This window comes from Galendromus occidentalis, unplaced genomic scaffold, assembly GCF_000255335.2.
Source record: "Galendromus occidentalis unplaced genomic scaffold, Mocc_1.1 scf7180000077524, whole genome shotgun sequence".
Lineage (NCBI taxonomy): Eukaryota > Metazoa > Arthropoda > Arachnida > Mesostigmata > Phytoseiidae > Galendromus > Galendromus occidentalis.
In genome coordinates this window covers 2,002,640-2,026,320 of record NW_003805512.1, presented here as the reverse complement: position 1 = coordinate 2,026,320, position 23,681 = coordinate 2,002,640, and the positions used below count along the sequence as shown (strand labels likewise).

The following is a 23,681-nucleotide window of genomic DNA, read 5'->3' as shown; positions in this document are numbered from 1 at the left end:
GAATCCAAATCCAGACGCTGGGGATCCCGTTGTGGACCAGAACTACCAAGCCCTGTGAACAGGTTCAGCTCCATGATCGATCGGGAGCCGAGATGAACAGCGGGAATTTCGGGAGAACATCTTTGAATCGATAGAGAGAGCTCTCCGTGGTCCTCCCGAGTGCATCCGATGGTGGCACTCTCTCTATGCAGGAAATTTTGATTATCAAAATCGGTATCCCATTCTCGCTCCCTCAGGCTCGCCATAAACTAGAACAAGCTGGGCGACCGCTTACGGGAGTGTTATTGTGAATTATTATCTATCCACGAGCAGCAACTTGGCGCGTGGAAATGCGAAGCATAGGGAATGGAAACGAGCTCATCTGTATGTTGACGTTGATGTGCGGCGCTCCAGATTTCCTCGCGAGCAGCCTTTTCGCATCGCTGCACTTTCGATAGTCGCATCGATACGTCTACGCTCATCCCGAGCTCACCTGCCGGACAGGGGATTCCCCTGTCGGACGCACGGTCAGGAACACAGCAATCGACATTCGGGTGGTCGTTCTTCCAGGCTGAGGGGAGAAGGACGTGCGGAAAACGTAATGGATATGTTGCACGTCCGTCACGGGAGAATTCGTGAGAATCGAACGAAAACCCGCAGAAAAGCTATTTTCCCTCGAAGTCCTCCTCTCCGGCTCGAGTTTCCTGAATACAGTAGGCTCGAGAAAGCTTGACTCATGCTGATCGATAAATAATAAAAGGCGAGAGTCACTGCAGACATGTCACGGATTCTCCGTGGCCAAGGCTCATTATCAAGAGCTCGCTCGAAAGGAAGATTGCGCGCATTCGCACAGCAGGGAGAACGCTCTCTCTAAACGCTTTATATTCCTCCGCTGTGGAACTCTATCCAGATCTAGACTCGCTGATGAAAATTTCGCAGCCCGTTCAAGAGGGGAGTGTCTCGCGATCCAGGGAGTGTGCTCAGAATATACACCCGCGCGTGTTTTTCAGCCCCCTTGTCTATGAAGCCCGTCAGCGGTCATCTTGCAGAGCCTTCGGAGAAGGAGGCCCGTGGGTTCGACCGCCGCGGCGAGTCCGCTCTTTCCGCGGGCTAAACGTCGGAGCGTTCGATTTTGATCGAGACTCCGTCAGCTGTGAGAACGGTCCTGATTTCCATGCGGACGGACTCGAATGATCAATGTCGGGAACGCGATTAATCAAAGACCTGCCTGAACGCGGCAACCTGGTGAAGGTGAGTCAGCCGTGCGCGGTGTTTTCAAATCTTCGAGAGACCGGTCTATACCACACTACTTGAACTCGGGAAGGAGCAGGTTTTTGTCTATACAAGCGACTTTTCGCGCCATACTCTCAACTGGGCCTCCCAAGAGAATCTCTCTTCACCATCTCTACCAAACAGTGGGCACTAGTCATTTGGCTCATCGACCACTCACTACAAACAAATCAATGATGATCTTCGAACTAATAATTTCTCCCTCGCGCAGCTTCTCGATGAGAACCATCATTTGCTCATGCAGATAACCGATCTGCAGAATAAAGGCAAGGTCTCCGAATGCCAGATGTGAGTAAATCTTCCATTTTCCGTCGAACATTGTGAAAGAAAACTATGACGTACAGCTGTTATTATTAAGTGAACTCTGCTTTCAGCGTCCAGAACCATCTTCTCAAGAATCTCCTGTACTTGGGTACAGTGGCCAACGAACAGATCAAGAATGTAAGCGAGTGTGTTTTCACGTTGAGGGGAAAGACTCAGAATTATGAATAAAGATCGACAGTGTTCACGGTCCCGTCGGCAAAACGATTCCCGCACGCTCTCGATTATCTTGCATCGCCCTCCGTGCTGTCGATACTACGATACCAATGACCGATGGGGAACGTAACGTTTGCTTCCATCGCAGATTCCCCCATCGAACTCGATTCCCCAGCCGAGAGTCATAGTCCAGCAGCAGAATCCCGCAAGCGCTCCGACCCTGCAAACACAAACCCCTGCAGCTCCACCGCACCTCGTGCAGTTGGCCTCGTCTTCTTCGACGCATCCTATGGTGTCGGAAGTTTCCTTGATCGAGGCCGTTCAGAATCCCGGCGGAACGATACAATATGTTGCCAAATCGACGCCTCAAGGGGTGGTCCTTATGCCCATCCAGTCTTCGCAATGATAGCCTTGACATCTTGGAAGGTCACTCAGAAAATTCGCCTGGGCAGCTGATTCCCGAATGTATAACCCTCTGATGGCTCATGTACATACATATGTATATCTGTAAAAACTTGTACGAAACCAGTCTCATAAACAGGTCCAAATCTTCTTTCGGTCATAATCAGTCAGATGCCGGTGCAGGTGTTTCATCCATTGGAGGATCCGACGGGAGCGGTCCCTCCGATGCTTGAGCTCATGGGTAGTTCGGTAGCTCTCTGAATTTTGAAACTGTCCGTGTCTCAGTACCATCTCAATGCGCAAACAAACAGCCCGGGAAGAACGATCGCGTCGCTCTGCGAATGATCGTGCATCGGTCGCCTGCTCGCTTGAAACCGAGCATTCCTCTCTACAATGTCGCATCCATACACACAGTTCTGCATTCATATCAAAAGTCCCCGCGCCAGAAACCCTGCCCATACACTGCGGTGGCGTTCCGAATTATTCACGCACACGATTGAAAAACAGAGGTGGCTCGTCCAAGTCTGAGCCGGCTGGGCCGTCGATCGTCGTTAATTTTCCGGATGATGTTGTTGAGATCGGCGCACAACATACACATCGCTTCTCGTCTGGGTGCCCGAAAATCTCTGTCGCGTCCGGATACGACCCACCGATTCTTTACGATCCTGATTCGAGTGCGGCTCTTGTGTGTGCCACGAGATTGGAGTCCCTCTCGTCAGAATGGCCGTCTAGCTGGAAAAAGAGCTTAAGAGAGAGAGGGGACCAAGTTCAACTGAGTGAGTGGCTAATCTTTCTACCAGGCCAACGCGCCCGGCTGATGCTCATGATTCATACGCCACGGCAGCAAAGTCCAAAACAAACTGCCGGGATCCCAGATCCGGAGTTCGCTTAGGAACCTGAGTGATTTATTCCGGGGCTGTATATGAAACCGTCCCGCTCACCATCTTACCTCGCTCTCTATTTTAATATCTTCTCCTTTCCCTTTCGCTCTCGTCATCATGAGCCTGAGCAAGAGCGATGCACATGCTTGCCGTTGTTCGGCCTTACCGGCGGTAGATCTACCTGCTCCCAGCGTTCGATAATAATGCCTCCTGCCGAAGCACTGGCAAGTCAGTGCTCCGACGGCTTCTCCTCAGCACCGACTCCCTCCATCGTGGTATCGGATGTGCGGGACTCATCCAGGAAAACCTGGTAAGGCTCAGAGCTCTACATTAAACCCCTGAAACCGCGTTCGAAAGAGTCGAAGGAGCCTGCTGTGTGTTTGGAGTAAGTTCCGCTCGCATCAGAAAGCTCCGGCCGCATCGTTCCACATTGCTTTCGCCGCTGTATGATGACGCGTTTTATAGCACGCGTGGGATCAGCACAGAAGTAGGCAAGACATTACAATTGGCAGACCTCAGGCGATCACGAATCGGATCGTGATGACAATCTCCTGTGCTGTCCCCTCTTTCGATTTCTTTGTGAAGCGAACCGAATTCGAAAACGGTAGAAGATCCGAGGGGATATCAGTGACCGTCTCGCTCATTGCGCCAGGAAGTCTCGCCATCTATGATGCGAGGCGACTCGGGACCGGAAATGAGAAAATCGACGCTCCAAATGAATGTTCTGTCAGAGACCACGCGTGTAATGACTCTGTCAGTGAGACTGGTCGGACTTCGTGAGCCCGACAGAGACTTCATCGGCCGATTTTTCGCAGAGCATTATTTCCGCACTTTCGAATACACGGAGCCTGTCGGATGGCTGAGATTCGACGGGAAAGCCCTCTCAAAACACTTCGTGAACATCCATCAAAAGATTTCGGACTGCGCTCAATTCGTAGCAAATATCGCGTCCAGAATCCATTGATTTTCCATTGATCCATCCGCAGTCGCGGATACGGCTACGGAGAGCCCGAAAGAGCAGTCGCCTCCCTGCCGGAGCTCGATCGACGTCGCGTCGCTGTGAAGGGTCTCGGTAGTTTCCAGGAACTACCTGCTTCCCACGCGAAGATCAATCCGTTTCATGCCGGAAATGACGCCTCTTCCGTTTATCCTTCCGATTTACGCAGGAAGCTCGAATCGGGATGGATCGTCATTACGGATTCTGGACTGACACCCACCTTCTGCAAAGGAATTCTGTCGCTTGGCTCGCTGTTCTTTTCTCGCCGCCGTTCCTTAACTATCAGCGGACACCCTCCGACGGACGGAATCCGGCTTCTCACGCAGTTTAATGCCAGTTTATACGATTTCAGCGCAGCAGAATGTTCGGCTTCTTGAACGAAAGGTTCTATCATCAACTCAGTAGACGCGAATTGAGAGATCTGCTCCGGGCCTCGGAATCTTCGCCGGAATCCCCGACAGCCGTTCTGATCGTGGTTGTTGAGAACGCCGGTGAAGGTAAGTTAAATTCAACTCGATGCTGTGTAGAGGGGAGTAGGGCAGATGAAGCGGTTTTGGAACACCTCAGAGAAATTCACATTGATTACCAGCTATTTGGGGAGACCCGTTTTGGAACACCCCATAGTGGTCTATGGAACTCCACCGTGACCAGTCATGGATCATAAACACTGTGTCAAATCCCTATTTCCGAAACTGGTTCACGCTTCAAAAGTGGTACTTTTCCCCTAGACGAACGTATGATTGTTAGGGCGTCGACGTCGGGTCAGACAGGGGAACTCGTAATTCTTCGACGATGATTTCGAGCGAGTTGATCGCATCGTCGCTGACAAAGGCACCCGGCTGATAAAATGAAATCCATAGGATGCACCAGAACGCGGGCCTAGAGCGAGATTCATACGCTCTCAGTCAGATCAATCACGGCCCTGGAGCGCGGCTAGTCGGCTAGAGACCACACGCTTGCTAGGAATACTTTCCTGGAGAGTAAGGTGAAAAATTGCTCAATCCGAATCCCTATCCGACCGGAAGAAATGTTCAGAGGTCTGAAAGATGCAGATTCGAGCAGGATCATGTGAATTGAGCAGGCAGACGACAAATGTATCCCAGCCGACCCATGCCTGGTACCTGCATAATCTGCCGGCGAGATTCGAACCCGCGGTTTCGGCTCGCGACAGGGAAGCCCTAGCTACCTTTCGTGCGGCGTTGATATCACACTCGTTCGAACTCCAGGGCGATCGAAGAAAACCTTCGTGGCTTCTACAGATGGGGATCTAGCTGGCTTCTGTGAGGACGTCGTGAAGACCGTCAAAACCATGGTCATTTCCCCCGGCATGTCTGCGGGCCAACAAGCGTCCGGAGAGGTGAGTTCGTTTCGAATCACTGTGTTGATTCACAGGCATTCTTCCTCTGGGCGTCATATTCGTCAAGATTCTCAAGAGCTCACCCCCTTGCCTCCAGGAAGACTTCGGCTCAGATACGAAGATTCATATGATACACAGTGAGCATCGACATTGTTTGTGGAAACTCAGTCTGGATGTCATCGAAAGCTCATTGAGATGTCCCGGGACCATCATAGTGCAGCATAGATTCTCAGCGGTTTGGCGCAAGAGAGTCGAAATTTGGGATTCCTGATTTAGACTCGTCCTTTGCTGCATGCAGAACTTGGAACTGACCAGGACCAAGTCCTCCGCTCTCCGGTGGATTTGGATATTTTTTCCATACCGATGGCTCTAGCTGTGATAAGATCCCTGAAAGTCATTATTCTGGAGATCATCAAACCCCAATTACACGGTAGTATCGTTCGCGAGACCCGTACCACCCGCCGATCTTGAAGAATCCCATCCCGTCGATTCTCGGCGACAAAATGAGCCTGTACAAAATTAGGACGAGGTGCAGTTTCTCGCCTACGCTGTGGGGTCGTATATACAGGTTCTATATAAGTAGACATCGATGGCAGAAGTCTCTTGAGCAATTCTCAATAAATTCTGAGTTTTTTCGAATGGATACATTTTGTCATTGGTGCCCTCCCGACCCCCTAAGGGTTCTCAACTCCAGTCGATACTGAGACACAGGCGATGTGGTAGGTCGCTCGTTCGTCCGGGAACAGTGGTGTTTTCCTACTGCTTGATTCGTACGACCTGGCGAGCCTGACCCGGCGTTGCAGAGAGAGCGAAGGATCGCGCCCTCAGTGATTCCGATCTTCTGCCGCTCCTGTCTGAGGACGTCCGATCATATCTTGAAGTCTCGGGCTTCCTCCCATCGAGGGCTTGAACAGAAAACGGTGCTTTCGCAAAACCTCCGTGGCTCCGAAATTTTGGCCCCTGGACGAGAGTCTCATAGGATATCTCACCTGGATACAGCGTTGCATCTGGGCTCGATTCTTGCGGCCTCGAGAGCGAATACGTGTCCGTTCTGTCGCTGCTGAACATCGGGGCTGTTTCCTCGTACTGATTTTCCTCCGCTGAACAAGTCATGTATCGGAGATATAAATTTAAATGTTGGAGCGAAACAAGCGAGACTGGAATGCTCACACGTTGAAACTGAATACTCAACCGAAGGAATCGTTGCCGGTGCCGTCGAAGAGCTCGTCATCTCGACGGTTGGATGCTGACGAGGATCGATCCCAATCTCTTGGGTGTAGCTTTATTAGACACATTTCTGATCATCTGAGATATGAAGCGAAGCGAAGAGACGAAATGCAGAAGGATAATGATTGTGCGAAACTCACGACTGCATCGGTACTCACTTCATCCATTCCAGAAAGCCATCGCCCCGTGTGTTCCTTGTAACTTTGGAAATTTTGTGAGAGGTCCGGCTGGAGCCCTGACTCGGGAAAATCGGCTGAAAGAACGAGTCTTGCGAGATCCTGACGATCATCGTCCACGGGGGAAATTGGCGCTCTACGATCTACGATGGCATATGTATATCACGAAATTTTGCGAAGAACATCCAGGGGGATACCTCGACGAAATTGTCGCCTGGGTTAGAGTTTTCGCTGCAGATCAGAGCGTCCATCTGCCCATTTTTGAAGGAGCGACGGGACATGCTTGTCAGTAGAGCCGCACACTCTTGCAGAGAGCATCTCTGTGCGTGGCCTGCTCAGGTGAAATATTCTCATCGGAATTAATTTGCTGTATCGGTTTCTAGATTTTCTCATAAACCGTGGAAGCAATAGCGAACAAGTTCGTGGAGTATGGAATCGATCAGATGGATCGTGCCAATGTAAAGACTCTTATTTAGTCAACACGAACCCTGGCTGACGCAAATCACAATGGTCACCTGCGTGAGAAGCGACTGCACGTATTATCCATGAGGAGAGAAACCGAAGGCTCGGAAGTAACGAGGAAGCGACTCTATCTCGAAGGCTTTCTTCAACAGAGAACTCACGATAAGGATGCTCGCGACGTAGCTGACCATGTCGGTGGATTACTTCTCGCGTAAATGGCGAATCGATTTTGTATCCGAATCCTCAGCTCAATCATGGAGAGACATCTTACGGATGCGCGTGCCAGGAACAATTGATTCGTGAGCCACGAAAAGCACCCTCTGCTCATGTTGACTACCGCTGTTCATCGAACGATTTATTGTCGATGATGAGTTTATGACGGTAGGGAGAGTCAGCTTCCCCCGTCGAGTTCGACGCTAGGGAGAGACCGAGCTCCGCTCCCTCAAGACTTGTGCATAGGTCTTCCGTCAGGTCTGTGAATCAATGCGTCAAAAAGTCGAGTGTCGATCGTGCCCCAGAAGCTCTCGGCTCAATGATCTCAGTTCTAAAGAAGAACGGAAGCATGATTGACTCCGATAACAGTCTGAGACAGACCAAGAGGCCACGAGAGCGCGAGAATGAAATAGAAGACGAATGTCAGCCTGTGAGGCTTCTACAAAAGGAAGGCAGAGGCGTCACCTGTCGATGGCTTTCTGGTTGGTCGTCGGCTGCTGTCGGCTCCTACGAGCTGCCGGTGGAAAAGTCCGCGAAGGCTTTCAATTGATGGGATCATTATGACAGCTTGAGCTATGGCAAAAGGCTGAAAGAAAAGTTGTGGCATGAAAGGAAGGCGAGAGTTGTGTTCCGATGTATTCAATCCTCCAGGTTTACCAGTGAACTTACTCTCTCTATAACGAGCGTTCTCGCTGGAGAAAGTTCTCTCGCGACCGACTGCAGAGCCTCGACAAGTTCGTTCATCATATTCGAGGCAATTAGATGGAAAGATCGCTTGACAGGAAATCACTCAGAATGGATCGGAAGGCGCAATTATGTCGGTCACGATTCTGCCGTGCCATGGCTGCAAGTTTACGCCTAATCTTACATGCATATAAATCAGTTCACAGGGCCTGGTCGGGGATCCTTGTGTTCAGCAAGAGCTGCGTGAAGGCATGTACACGGGACTCCACCAATGATCGCGATGGAAGCAATACGATAATGAGACATCTCAAGAACTTTCACCCCAGAATTTCTAGGGGAGAATTCGAAAGAAGATCATCTTCGCAGCTGCGCCGGCTTTGCGATCGAGAGAATCTTCACGCGGGCTCACAGGAGAGCGCAAGATTCGCGAACATTCTGGAATGAATGTTTTCGCATGGATCTGGTGCGTATCCTGAATCGGCCTATACAGCCCGAACGCCAAATTCGAATCCGTTGCTCCACATCCGATGTTATCTCCCTCCGCGAAGCTACCACGTTAGGTGAAGCCGTAATAATAATCTCATACGCGGAGTTTTATTCGGAGAAGGGAAAAAATATCAGACCCTCGGAGCTTCGAGTTCTTCTGGCGACGAATACCCTCGTGAGTGACTCGGGAACGGTAAAAGAAATGTGCATATGGGATATCGTGGATGCCCTGAGGCCTTTCGAAGACAATGTTCGAGTGCGAAGTATTCAAGAGTGGGCTGTCCGGAAAACATTTGGAGGAACCGCACTTCTCGAATGCGGTCTTCGTGGTTCCTCGGAGAGATTTGCGCTAGAAACTGTTCTTTTGAAGAGCCTATCGTGAGATTTTATCGCTTGTAGCAATAGCGAATCCCCCGAAGGTCAGAAGGTGATGGAATAAAACCGGCTCCCCCTGAGAAACGTCTCCTGGATTCTTCTTCCTCCCCTCACACGAAGTTTCCTTCGACCGATATTTCCATTCCTCGTGTCTACGGGCTTCACGGCGACGCGACGACAACTCTGCAGCTTGGACATTCTAGGTCTAGGATCCAGGTGAGGATATCGAGGAGGAAATTCTCAAAGATCTTTGGGGAATAATCCACTCTCGTTCACCGTCGCCGGACAGTATCGGAGCCGGCACGCAGCTTGCTGCTCGGCGACGTAGACGGGCGGCCCTCGAAGACCCGTGCGATAAGTCAGACGATCCGCGATTTGATGTGAGACATAGAAGTATTGAGTTTTTATAATCGAGGATTGAATGCCAGCCTCGACGGTCGTTGGTGCCCACAATAATCGGTGGATTAACACATAATTTTCGATTTCGCTCTGCCTGCTGCCATGGATGATCGGTTTGAGACTTCGGTCACGCGGGATGGCTGCGACAGAAAGGATGTTTCCTTGAATCGGGCCGCCCATTCGGAACTACCGGACTTGTCGGCCAAGGGGCAGTACGGGATTATCTTCGTTCCCACTCGGACCAGGAAGCGAGAACAGCAGACTATCGAATCGGGTGCGTCACACGGTATTCGAAGACCTCCAGCATCGGTTCGTCACACGATACGGCTTCGAAGACCCTCGACTTTCTCGATTTACAATCGTCTGCCTCAGAATCAGTCTAGCTCCAGATGGTCTGGACTCATCGGGAGAACGCCTATTCCATCAGCTCGAGAGACGAGATACCCTCGCTTCGAATCGAACTGGAAGCATCCCCACTTGTTCAAGTTCGAATTTTCATGAGCCGCCGCTTGGAGGGTCAGAGGGTTGAATTTAGATTCCCTGAGCTAACCCATGCCGGACTCCCACGTTGCAGGTGAAGACTGACCAGGCGGAACATCATCGAGCGAAGAAGATGGAGCGGGCTCTCCTTCCTTAATCTTTGCGCTCGACTCGGTACGGATAAATGAACGGATGTTTCAGGGAAAACAGGGACTCGGTCTCCGAGAAGAGACACTAGGAATACCTCCTTGTTGGAGACTCCGAGCGCCCCCGCCGCCAAGTCATCTCCGCCGTTCGCGGCCTCGTGCTGGGAAGCATGGTCAATGGTGTTTGAAATTGGGAAAGTTAGATTTTTGGCACGTCTCGTCAGAATCACGAAATGATGATTCATAGAAAGACAGCGCATATCGTCTCCTTTCGTCTAGGCTCTGACAGTGTGATTTGCTCCACGAATTCCCTCTGGGAGAGAGAACTTCTGTTTGAGCTACCGTTCAGCTCTCATGTTCGGGGCAGCGGCTAGATTTTTCTCTGCTATCGTTCGGAGGTTATTGAAATGTTTTATTCGGGTCCCAGATGCGTATTTAGTACAAGGGAAGGCACTTGTTTATTTATATGACTCAGTCGTTAAATGCATTTTTAAATTGTGTCCGCAGGATGAATTATGAACCCGTGGTAAGTCTATATAACAGCAGCATATTAACATGATTCCTTTCCCACTCGGAACGAAAGGCATTCAAGGAGAGTTCTTATACTGTGAAAAGATATTGTAGAGCACTCGGAGCGTCGACTTCAGGTCGTAGTTCACAATGTCTGCAACAGAGATTGAATTTCATTAGCTATCGATCGTATCAATTCAATCGCCGTTACGGTTGAGGGCACATTGGAAAAGTCTCGGAAACTAGCTTGGAGAGACTTACCTTCGGGGCGTGCTTTGGGCTTTGGCAAACCAGCGTCCTTCATCAGACCGAAGGCGAATGCAACATTATTCACTTTCTGATCAAAAGCTTCTGGTGTAAGGCTCAGATTGTGCAAGGGAATAAAATATCCTGCGGAAGTTGAGAGCTCATGAGTCGATCATAGGTGACAGTGTAGAAAACATCATGGAGATTACGATCATTATAGATATAGCAACGCACTACCCTCAGGGGGTAATATGACAATGACATACAATCAGGAGTCTCCTGATCGTATGGAATGATTGGCAAGAACACTAGTAGCGGCACACATTTACCGAACATCCGCTTGATACTGACCCTCGAGAAGTCCCATCAGGAGCGCCAAGTTGATTCCGTCATGGAATTGCTTGTCCAAGTCGGTGATCTCGAAATTGATCTTACTCAAGTGCTTGTTGACGAATGTCAGGAGAGACTTCTTCACTACCGAAAGTTTCTCAGGCGCCTGGTCGAACAGCTGGTCGAAAGCATCGCGTTCCACCTTCATCCCGTATTCACTGCAATGAGGGAACCCACAGCGTCAGACGAATCCAAATTCCGTTCGTTCTCGTGACTCCATCGATCGAACCGATATTTCTGATTTCGGTTCGCTAAGTTCTCTGCACGAATATTTTGATGGGGATTTTTAGTTTTTCAGAGCAAGGAGTTTCACTCACTCATAGGTCGTCGTAAGTTGTTCCTGCACTTTGGCGGGAATAAGCTGTCCATTACGCTTCGTCACGGACACAACTGACACGATGACGTTCTCCGGAAGACGCGCCCGGACCGGGGCTCGGAAGTGTCGCGCGAGAGAGACCAGTAAATGCACGATGGCGACAACATTCTTGGAGTGAATCGCATCAACGCTCCACTTTAGACCCTGGCCCCAGGTCGGCACACCGAGAGCCTGGCTGGCTTTCTCCAGGACAACTTTGAGTTTTTCTCTCTGACCTTCGTTGCTCTGAGTCATTTCTACACAATCGATCCTTGCTCCGGAGAGTGTTTCTGGGAAAAGGGAGAAGGAGACGATCGAAAAATGAGATACCGCAGCGCATCTTGTAGGGAGATTTTCCCGGGACAATCTACTACCGAACGCCTGAGAGAAAAAGTCGATGATGGGGTTCCTCACCCAACAGCTTGTGGAGCACCTGTCCATCGTACAGATCCTCTTCGATGCTTTTGACGAGAATCCTGTTTGGAGCCAATTCATCGTTGATCCACTCGATGAGAATTTTCACGAGTTCCTGCGATAGATCAAGTATCAGATTCTCGGAAGCTCGAGAACAATCATCATCGAGCAGAACTCGCGGGAGACTTTGGGGGGAGATTACGATGACAAGCTTCACTCTACAAGAATTGAGCTCGAAGACGGACAAGGGCATTTCATACCACGTTGGATGGTACGCCCGGATGTCGACCTTGGAATCGGGGTGAATAAAGAGGACGTGATTCAATTCCCAATGAAAGAAGAATGACTCACTTGGAAAGACGCGCTCTCGTAGGATTCGCGCTCGATGACAGCTCGTTCTTCGCCTTCCTCGAGGTGGCAGTCTTCGGGAAGGATCTCCGAATCCAGAATCCGTCCCTCATAATCGATAGCCTTCGATTCTTCGATGCGCAAGTCTTCCACTGCAATTGACCGGAGAAGCTCAGGATCCTCTCGATTCTATTAAATATCTTGAAGCACTCATGACCAACATTAACGAAACCATGGGACAATATAGATTCCTAACGCACACTTCAGGCCGGGCGGTAGAGTTTCTCCGGACTCTTTCACGCGCAAAGTGCGCGAGCACGTGTCTTGCCAAAGTTCTCGGTAGAGAGCCCTCCAATCAATTCCCTCAATGCGATCCCAGGAACCGCTCATCCTGACGCGCGTTGGAACGACTGAGATGCGACTGGGAGGCTCTCGGAGCGACCCGATGATTTAAGGTTTGCACAGCATCTTGAACTCCACATTCCGCCTGTACGCATACGTTACAGCATGAGCATAAATTAGGCGTGATGTTCTCAGACATGACAAGCTGTCAGTCTGCTTCCAAGACGATTACGTAACAGCGCCGTGATTCCATGCGCTCAAAAGCCGCGCTATGATCGAGGCGGCATCCATGCAAGGTATCGTCTTTCGGAGCCTGACTGAAGGGTAGTCTCCCGATTCATGGCAGGATGACTCGAGACTGACAGCATCTCGCTCAGACGCAAGGGGTGGAGCTTGAGTGAGAACACCTCAGACGATCTGAACAGAGTAGGCTGTACAATGTTTCCCAGCGGCCAACCGTCGTGCGGTGCCTCGATGTCCCGGTGTTGCACCATTTCCGTTCTGACCAGCCTCCCTCCCGCGCCTAGCAGATATGCGAATAAAAAAGAGCGACTTCCCGAATCACGGAGGCTGTCGGAGAACATTCCGAATTGAAGCTGAATAAAATTTCTCGAGGCGACATACGCCGGGAAAGGCGTCCTCCCGATTTGGTCATCTCCTTATCCGAGTGAGTCGGTGTTTGTATAAACATTCGTGGGATCGACCGAACAGTCACCGCTCGAAAATTTTCCTTCCTCAGATCTACTTAGGGAAGAGCACATTCCCCCCGCACACGCAAGACATCAACTCCTCGAATACGGGTCACTTGCAGCTCATCGCGGAGAATGGAGCTCACCTTCTTTGATTTTCTTCCTCCGGCCGAGTGTTCCCAAGTAGTCGAGGAAAGACTCCTCTTTCTTCTTTGGGGAATGCACGGGTTTGGGGCTTTTAGGTTGAGGTGATGCCATTTCGGCGAACTTGTGAGGAGAATGGTAGATGTCCCTGTTGGGGTCGCCGAGAAATGAGCACGATCAGCTGACCGCTGAAGCTGATATTCCCCTTGGCTCTCAACTCTCAAGTGTGGTCGCTCTTCGCCTACACAAAAACATCGGCTAGAACATAAAAGGAATAAATAGAGGGAAAGTGGCACGCAGCAGACGATCGACCAGAATGAACCACAGAACACAGAACCGCCCTTCTTCTGTTAGGAAGCTTGGCGCCAAATTCAAGCTCGCTCGCGCAGCCCTCGCCGTAGCCAGGAATCATCAGCATTGTAGATTCAAAACAAATACACGCGGTCGCCGCTCCATCATCACCTGCGTGATATTCGATGAGAAAGCGCAGTGAGGAGGGCTTCGATTAAGTGCTTCACGACAGTCCCTTCTGCATACAGTCGCATTACTATTGAGGAGTTCGTGATCGAGTAGAAGGCGCCATGGAGTCGGACTCTTTGCAGGCGAGATTCTTCACGAAAGAAGAAGAGTTCTCACTTCCAGAGGACCCGGTTTCTCTGGAGCTTGACGTCACGCCGGAACAGCTCAGCCTGCTGATCAATGAACTCCTGGGCCGTCAGGGGGATACCTCGGTGGATTTCGGCTTTCTCATACGGGACAATATCGTTCACAGCACGCTTCGTGAGCATCTGCAAGAACACGAAATCAGCGCTGAGACCCTTGTTGAGGTAAGTGGGGTCTTTAATGTCGATGGCGGGTACAGGGTAACCGGATAATTTCCCCTGTAGAGTCATTCACGAGCCTCGGTTCGCTCCACCAGATCGAATACATCGAGAAATGTCCCAGTCCCGAGCCCGTCGACAGTTTGCTTCACGAAGATTGGGTCTCTGGAATCCATTGCGCTACGGTTGGATCTCGGCAATTAATCCTTAGCGGTAGCTATGATTCTTCTGTGACCGTATGGTCTGTCAGCGGGAAAAAGCTCATCTCACTGTCAGGTCAGTGGACTTTTTGTATTCCTAGAAAACATTGGCCAAGCAAAAAGCGCGCGTTTGTACTGCGATTCCACATTTTCGTTCACAGGGCATGCGGGGCCGGTGAAGGCGGTCCGATGGGTGCATTCGGACGAGAGGTATGCCTCCTTCGTGTCCACGTCTCACGACGAAACGGCGAAGTTATGGCTGTGGGATCATCAGAAAAACCAGATAGAGTCTGTGATAACCTGTAAGGGTCACCAGAGAAGCGTCGATTGCGTCGACGTCGATCTCAGCAATAACAGGTGAGCATCGAAGTGAATGACTGGACATTTATTCCGCCTTGTGCCTGCGCCGATCGGCTAGTCCACGGAGCCCAGGGCAGATGAGGCCGCTTGCGAAATTCGAGTTTTTCTCCCGTAGGTTCGCCACGGCGGGTTTCGATAACGTGGTGAAGATTTGGTCGACGTCAACAGAGGCAACAGAGCTCGACCTCAAAAAGGATTCAGAGCCTAAGAAAAGCAAACTCGAGCAGCGTCTCCTCACCAGAACGCCTCTAGTGAGTCTCGCGAATCACACAGAGGCAGTCACGGGTAAGTTCGCCAGCTCTCATGGATCCGCAGCGTCTCGATCGAACAATTAATGTCATATAAGTCACCGTCTCTCCACAATTATTTCAGGTCTCAGATTCACCACTCCATCAGAGATGATCACCTGCGCGATGGACTGTACCATGAAAGTCTGGGACATCGCTGTGGGCGGGTTCACGAATAATCTTTTGGGATCGAAGCCATTCCTGGATCTCTCCTACTCTGCGCTCAATAACTTGGTGTTGTCAGCCAATGCCGACAGACACGTTAGACTGTGGGATACGAGATCGAAAGAAGGTATTTAGGCTTCAGAAGGATTCGGAATCCCTCGCAAAAATCGATCGATAATGGGCAACCAGAGCTCCATCACGACCGACTGTAAGGCGAAGGTAACACTCTGTCTGTTGCAGGATCAGTCGTCAAATCCAACTTCACATCTCATACCGGTTGGGTCAGCTCCGTCTGTTGGAGTCCGTCTATTGAAAATCAATTCATTTCCGCATCCTACGACAATATTCTCAAACTCTGGGATCTCAGATCGGCGAAAGCTCCTCTCTACGATATGGAGGGGCACGAGGACAAAGTAAGTAGTCACTGGGGCGTCCGAATGCTGTGATTTCACCCCTGCCTTATCAGAATGTCGTATTTCAATGGTTTCTTGCAGATTCTCTGTTGTGACTGGAGTTTGGAAGAGCTCATGGTGAGCGGAGCAGCTGACAACAAGCTGAAGATTTTCCGGCATGCGAACCCTACGTCAAAATCGAAGCCGCTTGGAAGCTCTTGAAAATTCTACCTGGGAGATATATTCAGATGGGGAATTCATCGAATAAATTCAGCAGCCCATTCTGTGAATCTCTGAGCATGTGTTAGGTATCGATTTCCCGAAAGGGGGGTTCAATATTGGAGTTCATGGAAGTCGGTGACTCGGAGCAGAGTATAAGAAATCTGTATGCTGAGACCTTCACGACCCCGCCCTCGGGGACCACTCACGGTCTCGCAACGTGCTCCCTTGCGGTCGACGCGCGAAGCACTCAGGATGGGAAACATTATCAGAAGCGATAAGCACGGGAACCCAATTTCGTTCTATTTTATTTAGCTCATCTCCTACAAATGTTCATTGAAGAATACTTGAGTCATCCATCTCTTTTCAAGATACGGCTCGGAGGGTTCTGGGTACGAAAAATACATGTTTCGCATTGCAGAACTCAAAAGAAGCCCTAGGTGATTTATCAATCGTTCCGGCCGACACCTCATTGGTATAATATGCTCCTGGTGGACGGGACAAGGATTCAATCGGATCGGGCGTGGGGGTTACATTGAGCAATATTCTTTGGGAGAGAAGTCTCCGGAATAACTTTCCTACGAGTTTATGGCGCGCGTATCCTGCTATGCTTCCTCGTGATCGAGGCGACGATATCGGCTCTGAAGGCAAACTGTGCTGGAACGTCTTGGGAAAGATGCCAGAATATCATTCAAGCCGATACCATCCAAATCACCGAATGGCCTGTCGTGCCTGGCTTCCGCATCCGAGGCCGCCAAGACTCTTCGCGGTGAGCCGAATGGGTGGCAAGAGTCTCTACGACGACCACAATAGCTACATTGATCCAAGCATCCGATCGGAAAAGATCCACACGTTCCAAGTGGAGAATAAGCGAAATCGAAAGACTCGTTCCTTTATTTTTCGAAAACAAGATAGGGAAGGTCTCTCAATCAGAACACCCGAACAGACTCTTTCCGGAACGACTCAGATAAATAATAAATAAATATATTAAACAAAGCTGAGGTATGTAGGAAGTAAAATGAGATCAAAACAACAAGTAGAATGAGATCGAGACATTCGAGAGGCACGTAATACAGTTTCGTAAGATTTGTAAATCGGGTATAGCCGGCTCGGGAGTGCTAGCTCTTGCTGTAAGTGGAATGATGCAGATCCAAACTGCAAGCTTGCTCGCCAGCCGGTTCGACTGATCGCTCTGTGAAAATCCGAGCCATCTATGGGAACCGGCATCGAGAGATGGATTTGAGACAATGACACAATGTGCTCTTACAACATCCTTCTAAAAATTCTCATCGGCTCTTCTAGAGTCGCTCCTCCTGATGCATATGGAGTCGAACGGATATTGCCGAGGTTTCTCTAGTTCGGGTTCCGCTCGCAATCACGCTCCGTCGACTCTCCGGCCTTAAGATCATCTAGATCAGATCGGCAACGTTCATTGGCATCTCCTCGATATCAGTGTTATAGAACTGCTCAATATCCTTGAGCGTACGTTTGTCTTCATCGGAGATGAAGTTTATTGCGACGCCTTTTCGTCCGAAGCGACCACCGCGACCGATCCTGGGGGGAAATCAGAAATTTGTATCAGTATGATCCGAGCAAAATTTCATGCGTTCTTACTGGTTGGTCTCCCTACCTGTGAATATAATTCTCCCTGTTAGTGGGCACATCGAAGTTGATGACTAGTGAAACTTGTTGAACGTCGATTCCACGCGCGAGCAGATCGGTTGTGATGAGCACTCGGGATGAGCCCGATCTGTGACAAAATATCCGCGATTAGTACAGGGATTGATTTCCCGATCTCTGGTCTTGATTCTTTGACTCTGAGGTCCGGGGTGATCCCGAGATAAGCCAATATGTACCTGAAGGCTCTCATGATGACGTCTCTCTCTTGCTGAGTCATGTCTCCGTGCAGGGCGCTCACGGTGAAATCTCTCTCGGTCATTCGCTGTGTCAACCAGTCGACCTTCCTCCTGCAGTTATTCGAGATCCGAGACGTCATACAGAAGTTCGGTGGATGGGGCTTCATTCACAGATTCCTCCGTTCAATGAATACGATTATCCGGATCAATCCCAAACCTTGTATTGCAGAAAATCACGGCCTGAGTGATTGTCAGAGTCTCATAGAGGTCGGTTAGAGTGTCAAACTTCCATTCTTCTTTGGTCACGTTCACGTAAAACTGTTTTATTCCCTCCAGAGTGAGTTCTTCTTTCTTGACGAGGATACGGATCGGGTCGCGCATGAAACATTTGGTCACTTCTAGTACATCTTGCGGCATTGTAGCGGACAACAAAATCACCTGTGAGTTTTGCATGCGGAAAGTCAGACGCTTCTGTTCGTCATCGCTTCTGCGTCGAATGTCAAGCCCCATCAGGCGTGACTGAATGAAGTTGTTCTGACTCGAGGAACTAGCGAAGGGAGATCTGTCAGAGTTGGGGGAGAGCTGAGGCACAACTCGCGAGGACTCACCTGGATGTTGTGCGGCAACAGACGAAACACATCATGAATCTGATCTTTGAAACCTCGAGACAGCATTTCATCGGCCTCATCGAGCACAAAGATCTTGATTTTGTCTGGTCTGAGAGAGTTTCTTTGTACCATGTCGAACACTCGACCCGGGGTTCCAACAACCACGTGGACGCCCTGCATATGAGAGAAGCGGTTAATGCATCGGCCACAAGGCAATTCAGCTCATGGATCCAGCCGAGACACGAGCATTACCGTTTCGAGCTTCCGCATATCTTCCCTCACATTAGTGCCACCGATGCACGCATGGCAGTTCGCGTTCATGTAATCACCGAGAGCTATGACGACCTGGAAATGGATAGTTCGAGTCACTCCCCGGTCCAAGTGTGCCAGAATTGAAGAGTCCATGAAGTGACGATCTCTTCCGAGATCTCAAAACTCTCTCACCTTTTGGATCTGCTGCGCGAGTTCCCGAGTCGGTGCAAGGATCAGAGCTTGACAGGCAGGATCAGATACGTCAATCTGTTGTAGTATCGAAATGGAGAACGTCGCCGTTTTCCCAGTTCCTGTGAAAAGATAGCATGGATGAACGTTGCATCCGTATGTGTACGCACGTATGTCGGGAACGGCATGGTTCGTATATCACCGACGGGTCTAAAATATGGTTCCCGTCTTTGCCGACGTACCCGATTGCGCTTGTGCAATAACATCATGACCTTTCACACAAGGAAGGATAGCTCTCTGCTGGATTGCGGACGGCCTCTCGAAACCGTAGGCGTATATGCCTCGCAAGAGTTCCTCACGGAGCGACATGTCATCGAATGAGTCGACAACCTCATCGTAATTGCTCTGCGAACATAATTATCAGCTCCAATGTATGTAGCATGTCAAGATGACGCAGAATGGAATCGCCGTCAATCTCGGTTGGTCCAAGGGAAACCCATGAAGAGAGCTTCCTCCATCTCCGAACTTGCGAGGAAATCAGACTTCCGAAATTCGGCTTACGTCAATTATTACGTTATCACGTCTATGTCCATCATTTGAGAATCCATACCTCGATAACGCCCTCTATCTCTAAGGCGGCGACATTTTCCCGTTCGACAGGTTCTGCATCCCAGTCTGTTGCGGACCTGGGGGGGAAGACAATTTTTTTTTCTTTGCGGCGGCGAGCAACGTCTCGTATCACAAACTGTATATTTCATTCATTTCCGCAGGTCCTCCCGGGATTCTTCCCCGGGTCAGCGAATCTCTTCCCCGAGATTATTGAATTCTCGAAAAAAGCCGCATGCGCATCATATATTTATAAGGCCGGGTCGGATCGCTAGCGTTCAGAACGCGGGGGCCATCGGAAACTCTTCGGGAATGAATTTTCGGCATCATCTCGGGCTGATTAGGCGTTTGCTGAGCTAGACTGACTCTGCCGGGGCTTCTCTCTTGGTTTCCCCCGCAGAGGACCCCGTCTAGATCAGGTCCTCCTCCGGAATAGTAACTTTCCGCGGTCAGGTTTTGACATGGGCTGTCAACGGCGCGGCGCTACCGGCCGCAATGAACGGAGTGTCTCCACTGACTCTACCGCAACCCTCTCACGCTCCCGCCCGGAGTAGTCGACCTCAACTCTCGAAGAGTCAATACTCACATTCCGACGGTCGACGCCCGTGGAATCACTCAACGAAACGCTGGCTCCCCGCAGGCCGTCCTCTCGCAGAGGTTCTCTGTGAAGAGTATTCACAGAGCGCGGATGATCCCTTTTGGACTCGCGAGACGCGAGAGGTAAAAGTCATCTGACCGCAATATGGCGGATGGCTGTTCCCCTCTGCTAGATCGGCAAGACGACCGCAGCGCCGCTGTCGTGCAATAGCCGCGCGATCTCGTATGGATCCCGGATCGCCGAGTCTCCTATCAAAATCCGCGATAAGCCCTTCTCGTGAGCAAACTCTTTTTTGCATCGAGAATCTCTCGCGTATCCAGCCGTCGAGGAAGCTGGAGATGCGAGAACTTTTGTCAGACTTTCATTATGGGAGTACCTATTCATATTCCGAGGCACTGTCCTCTCTCCGGCAATAGACGATCCCTAAGAGCTCGGATACCGTCGCTCGCGTACGCCGACAGGCTCGCTGTTCCGAAGAACCGCCTTATCCTGCTCGGAGACGTTCGGGATACGTGATCAAGCTCAAGGCTGGAATAGCCCGTATGTGGAGGGATCAGACTCGTCAGCCGTACCTCTTTCAGCAACGTCGGAGATTTGGGACGGTTATAGAGGTGCAGGAATTTCCTCCCCGCAGACTCTCTAGAATTCTAGACGACTGAGGTTCGCTCCATTTCTGTCGTGAGTGCACGGTTTTCGAGTGTCGTCAGGGAACTTTCCGACAGACGCTTGTTCTCTGCTGATGTTATCCCGTCAGCGAAGCTCCGACGGGGAAATTCAATTCTCGAGCTCTCCGAGCGACAGAGCATCGTGTTCCCGAGTACCAGTCCGATTGCTATGCAGGTGAGCTTCGGAAGTCGCGGTCTCGGAGCCGCCCTCAGGACAGGTCGCAGGTCGAATCAAAGGCGATCAAGGGTATACGCTTTCCGCGGATCATAAATCATAGCTAGAATGACTTCATCTTCTCAGAGAAATTTTTATTCCAGAATTGTTCGGCAGCTTCGTCTCCTTGACCCGAAATCATTTCCGGAACGGCATCGCTCAGGGCAGCTGGAATACTTTGAGTTTCGACGGCTGAGGTAGTTTCGAAATCGCTGCGTGGCATCTCGGTCCGAACCTGTCGAATTGAAGATCGATTATTTTTTTCGGAAGAATTGCATCTTGACTGAGATTTTCATCGTGAGATCACTTCCGAAGAGAACTTCTTTTCAGGAATGGAAGCGATCAGAACTCGATTCTCCAACACTCAGCTCACCCAAATACCGCTGTGGTAGGGATGCATGTCGGACAACCTTGCCGATCGACGGGATTTTCTTCATCCCGACTGGATGGATTGGCGCAACATTTATTCGGGATCGTCGGACACGCTTTCAGGTCACAGAATTTCCTGAAGTTGGAGCTCCTCAGTTTTCTGGGTCTGACTGAGAGTGAGATTGCTGCCGAGGCGATGCTCTCCTCCGACTGGGATCTGCCGAGGCGATGCTCTCCTCCGACTGGGATCTACCCAGATATACTCACTGGAAGTAGGCATTGCGCATGAAACCGCGACGCCTGATCTTCTCATCGGCTCGGATTTTTTCTCCCAGTTTGCAGAGTTTCCCCCGGAGATCATTCTCATTCTGAAGACAGTCCTCACAGTCGCAAAGTTTTGCTGTCTTGTACAAAGCATACGAGGAGCATCGGTTGCTGAGGCCAACATCGGTCATGGCCTGAAAAGAATGATTCCTTTATCTTCACTGGGGTTCTCTTCGATTGAGTTCCGTTCTTGTCGAGGAAAGTCGGTAAACCAAGAGAGGAATGTACCTTCGAAAACACTTCGAAGGTGTCTTTCCATCCGGTGCTATTAGCGGCAGGAGGTTTTGTCGCTTCGTATTCAGCCAGGAGGCAAACTGAGTTATGCCCCTTCTTGCCCAACTCGGCTAGAATCAATTTCTCACTTAGAGTAAAATAGATTATGCCTAGCCAGAGCAGCGGAAAACTCATTGTCTTCGATGAGGATACCCACACTTCAGGCTCGGAAGACACAAGGGGCAGCCCTTGCCCACCTTCGGCTCCGCGGACTTCGGGTCGCAACATCGATTCGGAATATTATTGCAGACCTGCTCGGACAAATAAAACTCCCTCGAGTCGCCGGTTGTGGATCTCAAAGGATAATTGCGACTTCCTAAGCGTCGCATGAGTCACGAACCTTGATTGATGTACAAACATTCACCAAATCCTGGTTGAGGGCGTCCGCTTTCCCCTTTGTTCGCGCTTCCTCGAAGAACTGCGGGTAGAAGCCCTCATCGTTTACTTCGAGAGGCAACAACGCTGGGTTATATCTCGCGGAAACGAGGCTTCGCTCGATTAGACCCACTGGTTTCAGATCGGACAGGACCAACCTTGCACATCCGGTCCTTGAAGCTCGGAAGATCTCTGGTGCATGACACACAATCGCAAGCAGGAATCGGAGACTTCGTGATGTAAGGCAAGCAGCTGTACGGCAAATTGTGCGCCGCGTATAAATCAATCAGGTCTGTATCAACGGCTGCAGAACGAAGTACCGGTTTCAGCCTGCTCATCTGCGCCGAATGTATGGAGACAAAATAAAGAAACGAGGAGATTCAGCTCTAAAGGGCCACCGAGCGACTGGGAACTATACCTCCGGCGAAGTCCTGAATTGATAGGGCGAGTATCACCAGCGCGATTATTAGTCTCCTCCGGGCCATCTCGATTGCGGCTGACTGTGGCTCCGAAGCCAGACTCTTGGGCATATTGAGGACGCGTTCATTTTCTCTCGAACAAATGGAAAGTGTGAGTAGGTCTTGTTTCATCCGTATCACCTCTCCTTTCTGGAAACAGAGATAATTTTTCACAGCATCGAGACTGGAATTCGTGTGCCCCACTCATAACTCGTTCTCGTCGCGTTTCCAGCCCTCTTATCGATTCGCTCGACGCGGAAGTCGCACTCCTTCCTCATGTCTACCATATAAGGTCGAAGGTGTCGCCGATTTTCGGCGTAGGACTCGACGACGTTTTCCGTTCAGGCATGGGCTATTCATTGAAAACCTCTGTAACGTAGACCATGGTGTCCCTCTGCTAGAGTTCAGTCTCGTTTTCAATGAATTTTTCTTTATTTTCCGTCCTGAGTTCTCCGGTACAACAGTTATCTCGAGTTCCTAATCTTAGCCAACTCTTCGGGGAGAAGCCGTGTTTGGAGTTTACGGACGCGGAACGTCAAGTTGTCCTGTTATTCGTCATAGTCCCTTTAAGAACAGCGAGTACCATTGATTCGATAAAAATGATCTAGGGATGTTCTCTCCTGCACCGATTGAAGTCACTCAGGAGAGGACTTCAAAGGCTCGCGGGCTCACTATGGTATTCCAGGCTTAATCATGATGAGCAGCCTCGTGAGAGTTTCGCGCGGAAACAGTGAACATTGGATTTGTGCAAACTGAAACTGACTCCGGAGGTTCGGGGAAGGATTTCATTGGGCTAGAATTCAGATACCCTCGACTGGCTTTTCATTATCCAGCGTCTTTCACCACGATCAATCCGTTTGATCCCTTTTCCGAACGCCAATCATTGTTTCCGCCATCGCGCGTCGTTCGCTCGGGTACTGCGCAGTATCCTTGTTTCGATTCCAAGTAGCTCATTTCGAGGACTGCTCCGGCTCGTTGTGG

The 23,681-nt window shown here is 50.3% G+C and overlaps 6 protein-coding genes across 6 annotated transcripts; 2 read left to right on the top strand and 4 right to left on the bottom strand.

Annotated features, from left to right (window-relative positions):
- Positions 1-1,176: 1,176 nt before the first annotated feature.
- On the top strand, positions 1,177-2,244 carry LOC100906427 (calcium-responsive transactivator). Its single transcript, XM_003747760.2, has 4 exons — positions 1,177-1,230; positions 1,481-1,557; positions 1,644-1,710; positions 1,895-2,244. The coding sequence occupies exons 1-4, from the start codon at positions 1,177-1,179 to the stop codon at positions 2,150-2,152; spliced, it is 456 nt and encodes a 151-aa protein (XP_003747808.1). The 3' UTR covers positions 2,153-2,244.
- Positions 2,245-6,139: 3,895 nt separating this feature from the next.
- On the bottom strand, positions 6,140-7,462 carry LOC100906137 (uncharacterized). The gene is made up of 7 exons (XM_003747758.1): positions 7,410-7,462; positions 7,274-7,301; positions 6,984-7,117; positions 6,769-6,863; positions 6,576-6,652; positions 6,373-6,483; positions 6,140-6,237 (listed from the first exon to the last, which is right to left on the bottom strand). The coding sequence occupies exons 1-7, from the start codon at positions 7,437-7,439 to the stop codon at positions 6,140-6,142; spliced, it is 573 nt and encodes a 190-aa protein (XP_003747806.1). The 5' UTR covers positions 7,440-7,462.
- Positions 7,463-10,433: 2,971 nt separating this feature from the next.
- parvin (beta-parvin) lies at positions 10,434-13,787 on the bottom strand. The gene is made up of 7 exons (XM_003747586.1): positions 13,472-13,787; positions 12,298-12,446; positions 11,947-12,061; positions 11,495-11,822; positions 11,139-11,335; positions 10,803-10,931; positions 10,434-10,695 (listed from the first exon to the last, which is right to left on the bottom strand). Exons 1-7 carry the CDS (start codon positions 13,581-13,583, stop codon positions 10,619-10,621), a joined length of 1,107 nt encoding a protein of 368 aa, XP_003747634.1. The 5' UTR covers positions 13,584-13,787; the 3' UTR covers positions 10,434-10,618.
- Positions 13,788-13,891: 104 nt separating this feature from the next.
- On the top strand, positions 13,892-15,979 carry LOC100904385 (ribosome biogenesis protein WDR12 homolog). The gene is made up of 7 exons (XM_003747585.2): positions 13,892-14,296; positions 14,389-14,566; positions 14,652-14,847; positions 14,966-15,135; positions 15,223-15,429; positions 15,543-15,715; positions 15,797-15,979. The coding sequence occupies exons 1-7, from the start codon at positions 14,051-14,053 to the stop codon at positions 15,914-15,916; spliced, it is 1,290 nt and encodes a 429-aa protein (XP_003747633.1). The 5' UTR covers positions 13,892-14,050; the 3' UTR covers positions 15,917-15,979.
- Positions 15,980-17,322: 1,343 nt separating this feature from the next.
- LOC100904244 (eukaryotic initiation factor 4A-I) lies at positions 17,323-20,139 on the bottom strand. The gene is made up of 10 exons (XM_003747584.1): positions 20,011-20,139; positions 19,429-19,504; positions 19,061-19,223; positions 18,822-18,940; positions 18,630-18,722; positions 18,378-18,551; positions 17,987-18,207; positions 17,770-17,880; positions 17,544-17,663; positions 17,323-17,467 (listed from the first exon to the last, which is right to left on the bottom strand). Coding segments are annotated over exons 1-10 (1,224 nt in total). The 5' UTR covers positions 20,013-20,139.
- An 847-nt stretch (positions 20,140-20,986) lies between these two features.
- LOC100903670 (uncharacterized) lies at positions 20,987-22,757 on the bottom strand. Its single transcript, XM_003747580.2, has 8 exons — positions 22,661-22,757; positions 22,401-22,546; positions 22,208-22,285; positions 22,025-22,118; positions 21,823-21,938; positions 21,538-21,728; positions 21,275-21,406; positions 20,987-21,136 (listed from the first exon to the last, which is right to left on the bottom strand). The coding sequence occupies exons 1-8, from the start codon at positions 22,725-22,727 to the stop codon at positions 21,061-21,063; spliced, it is 900 nt and encodes a 299-aa protein (XP_003747628.1). The 5' UTR covers positions 22,728-22,757; the 3' UTR covers positions 20,987-21,060.
- Positions 22,758-23,681: the final 924 nt, after the last annotated feature.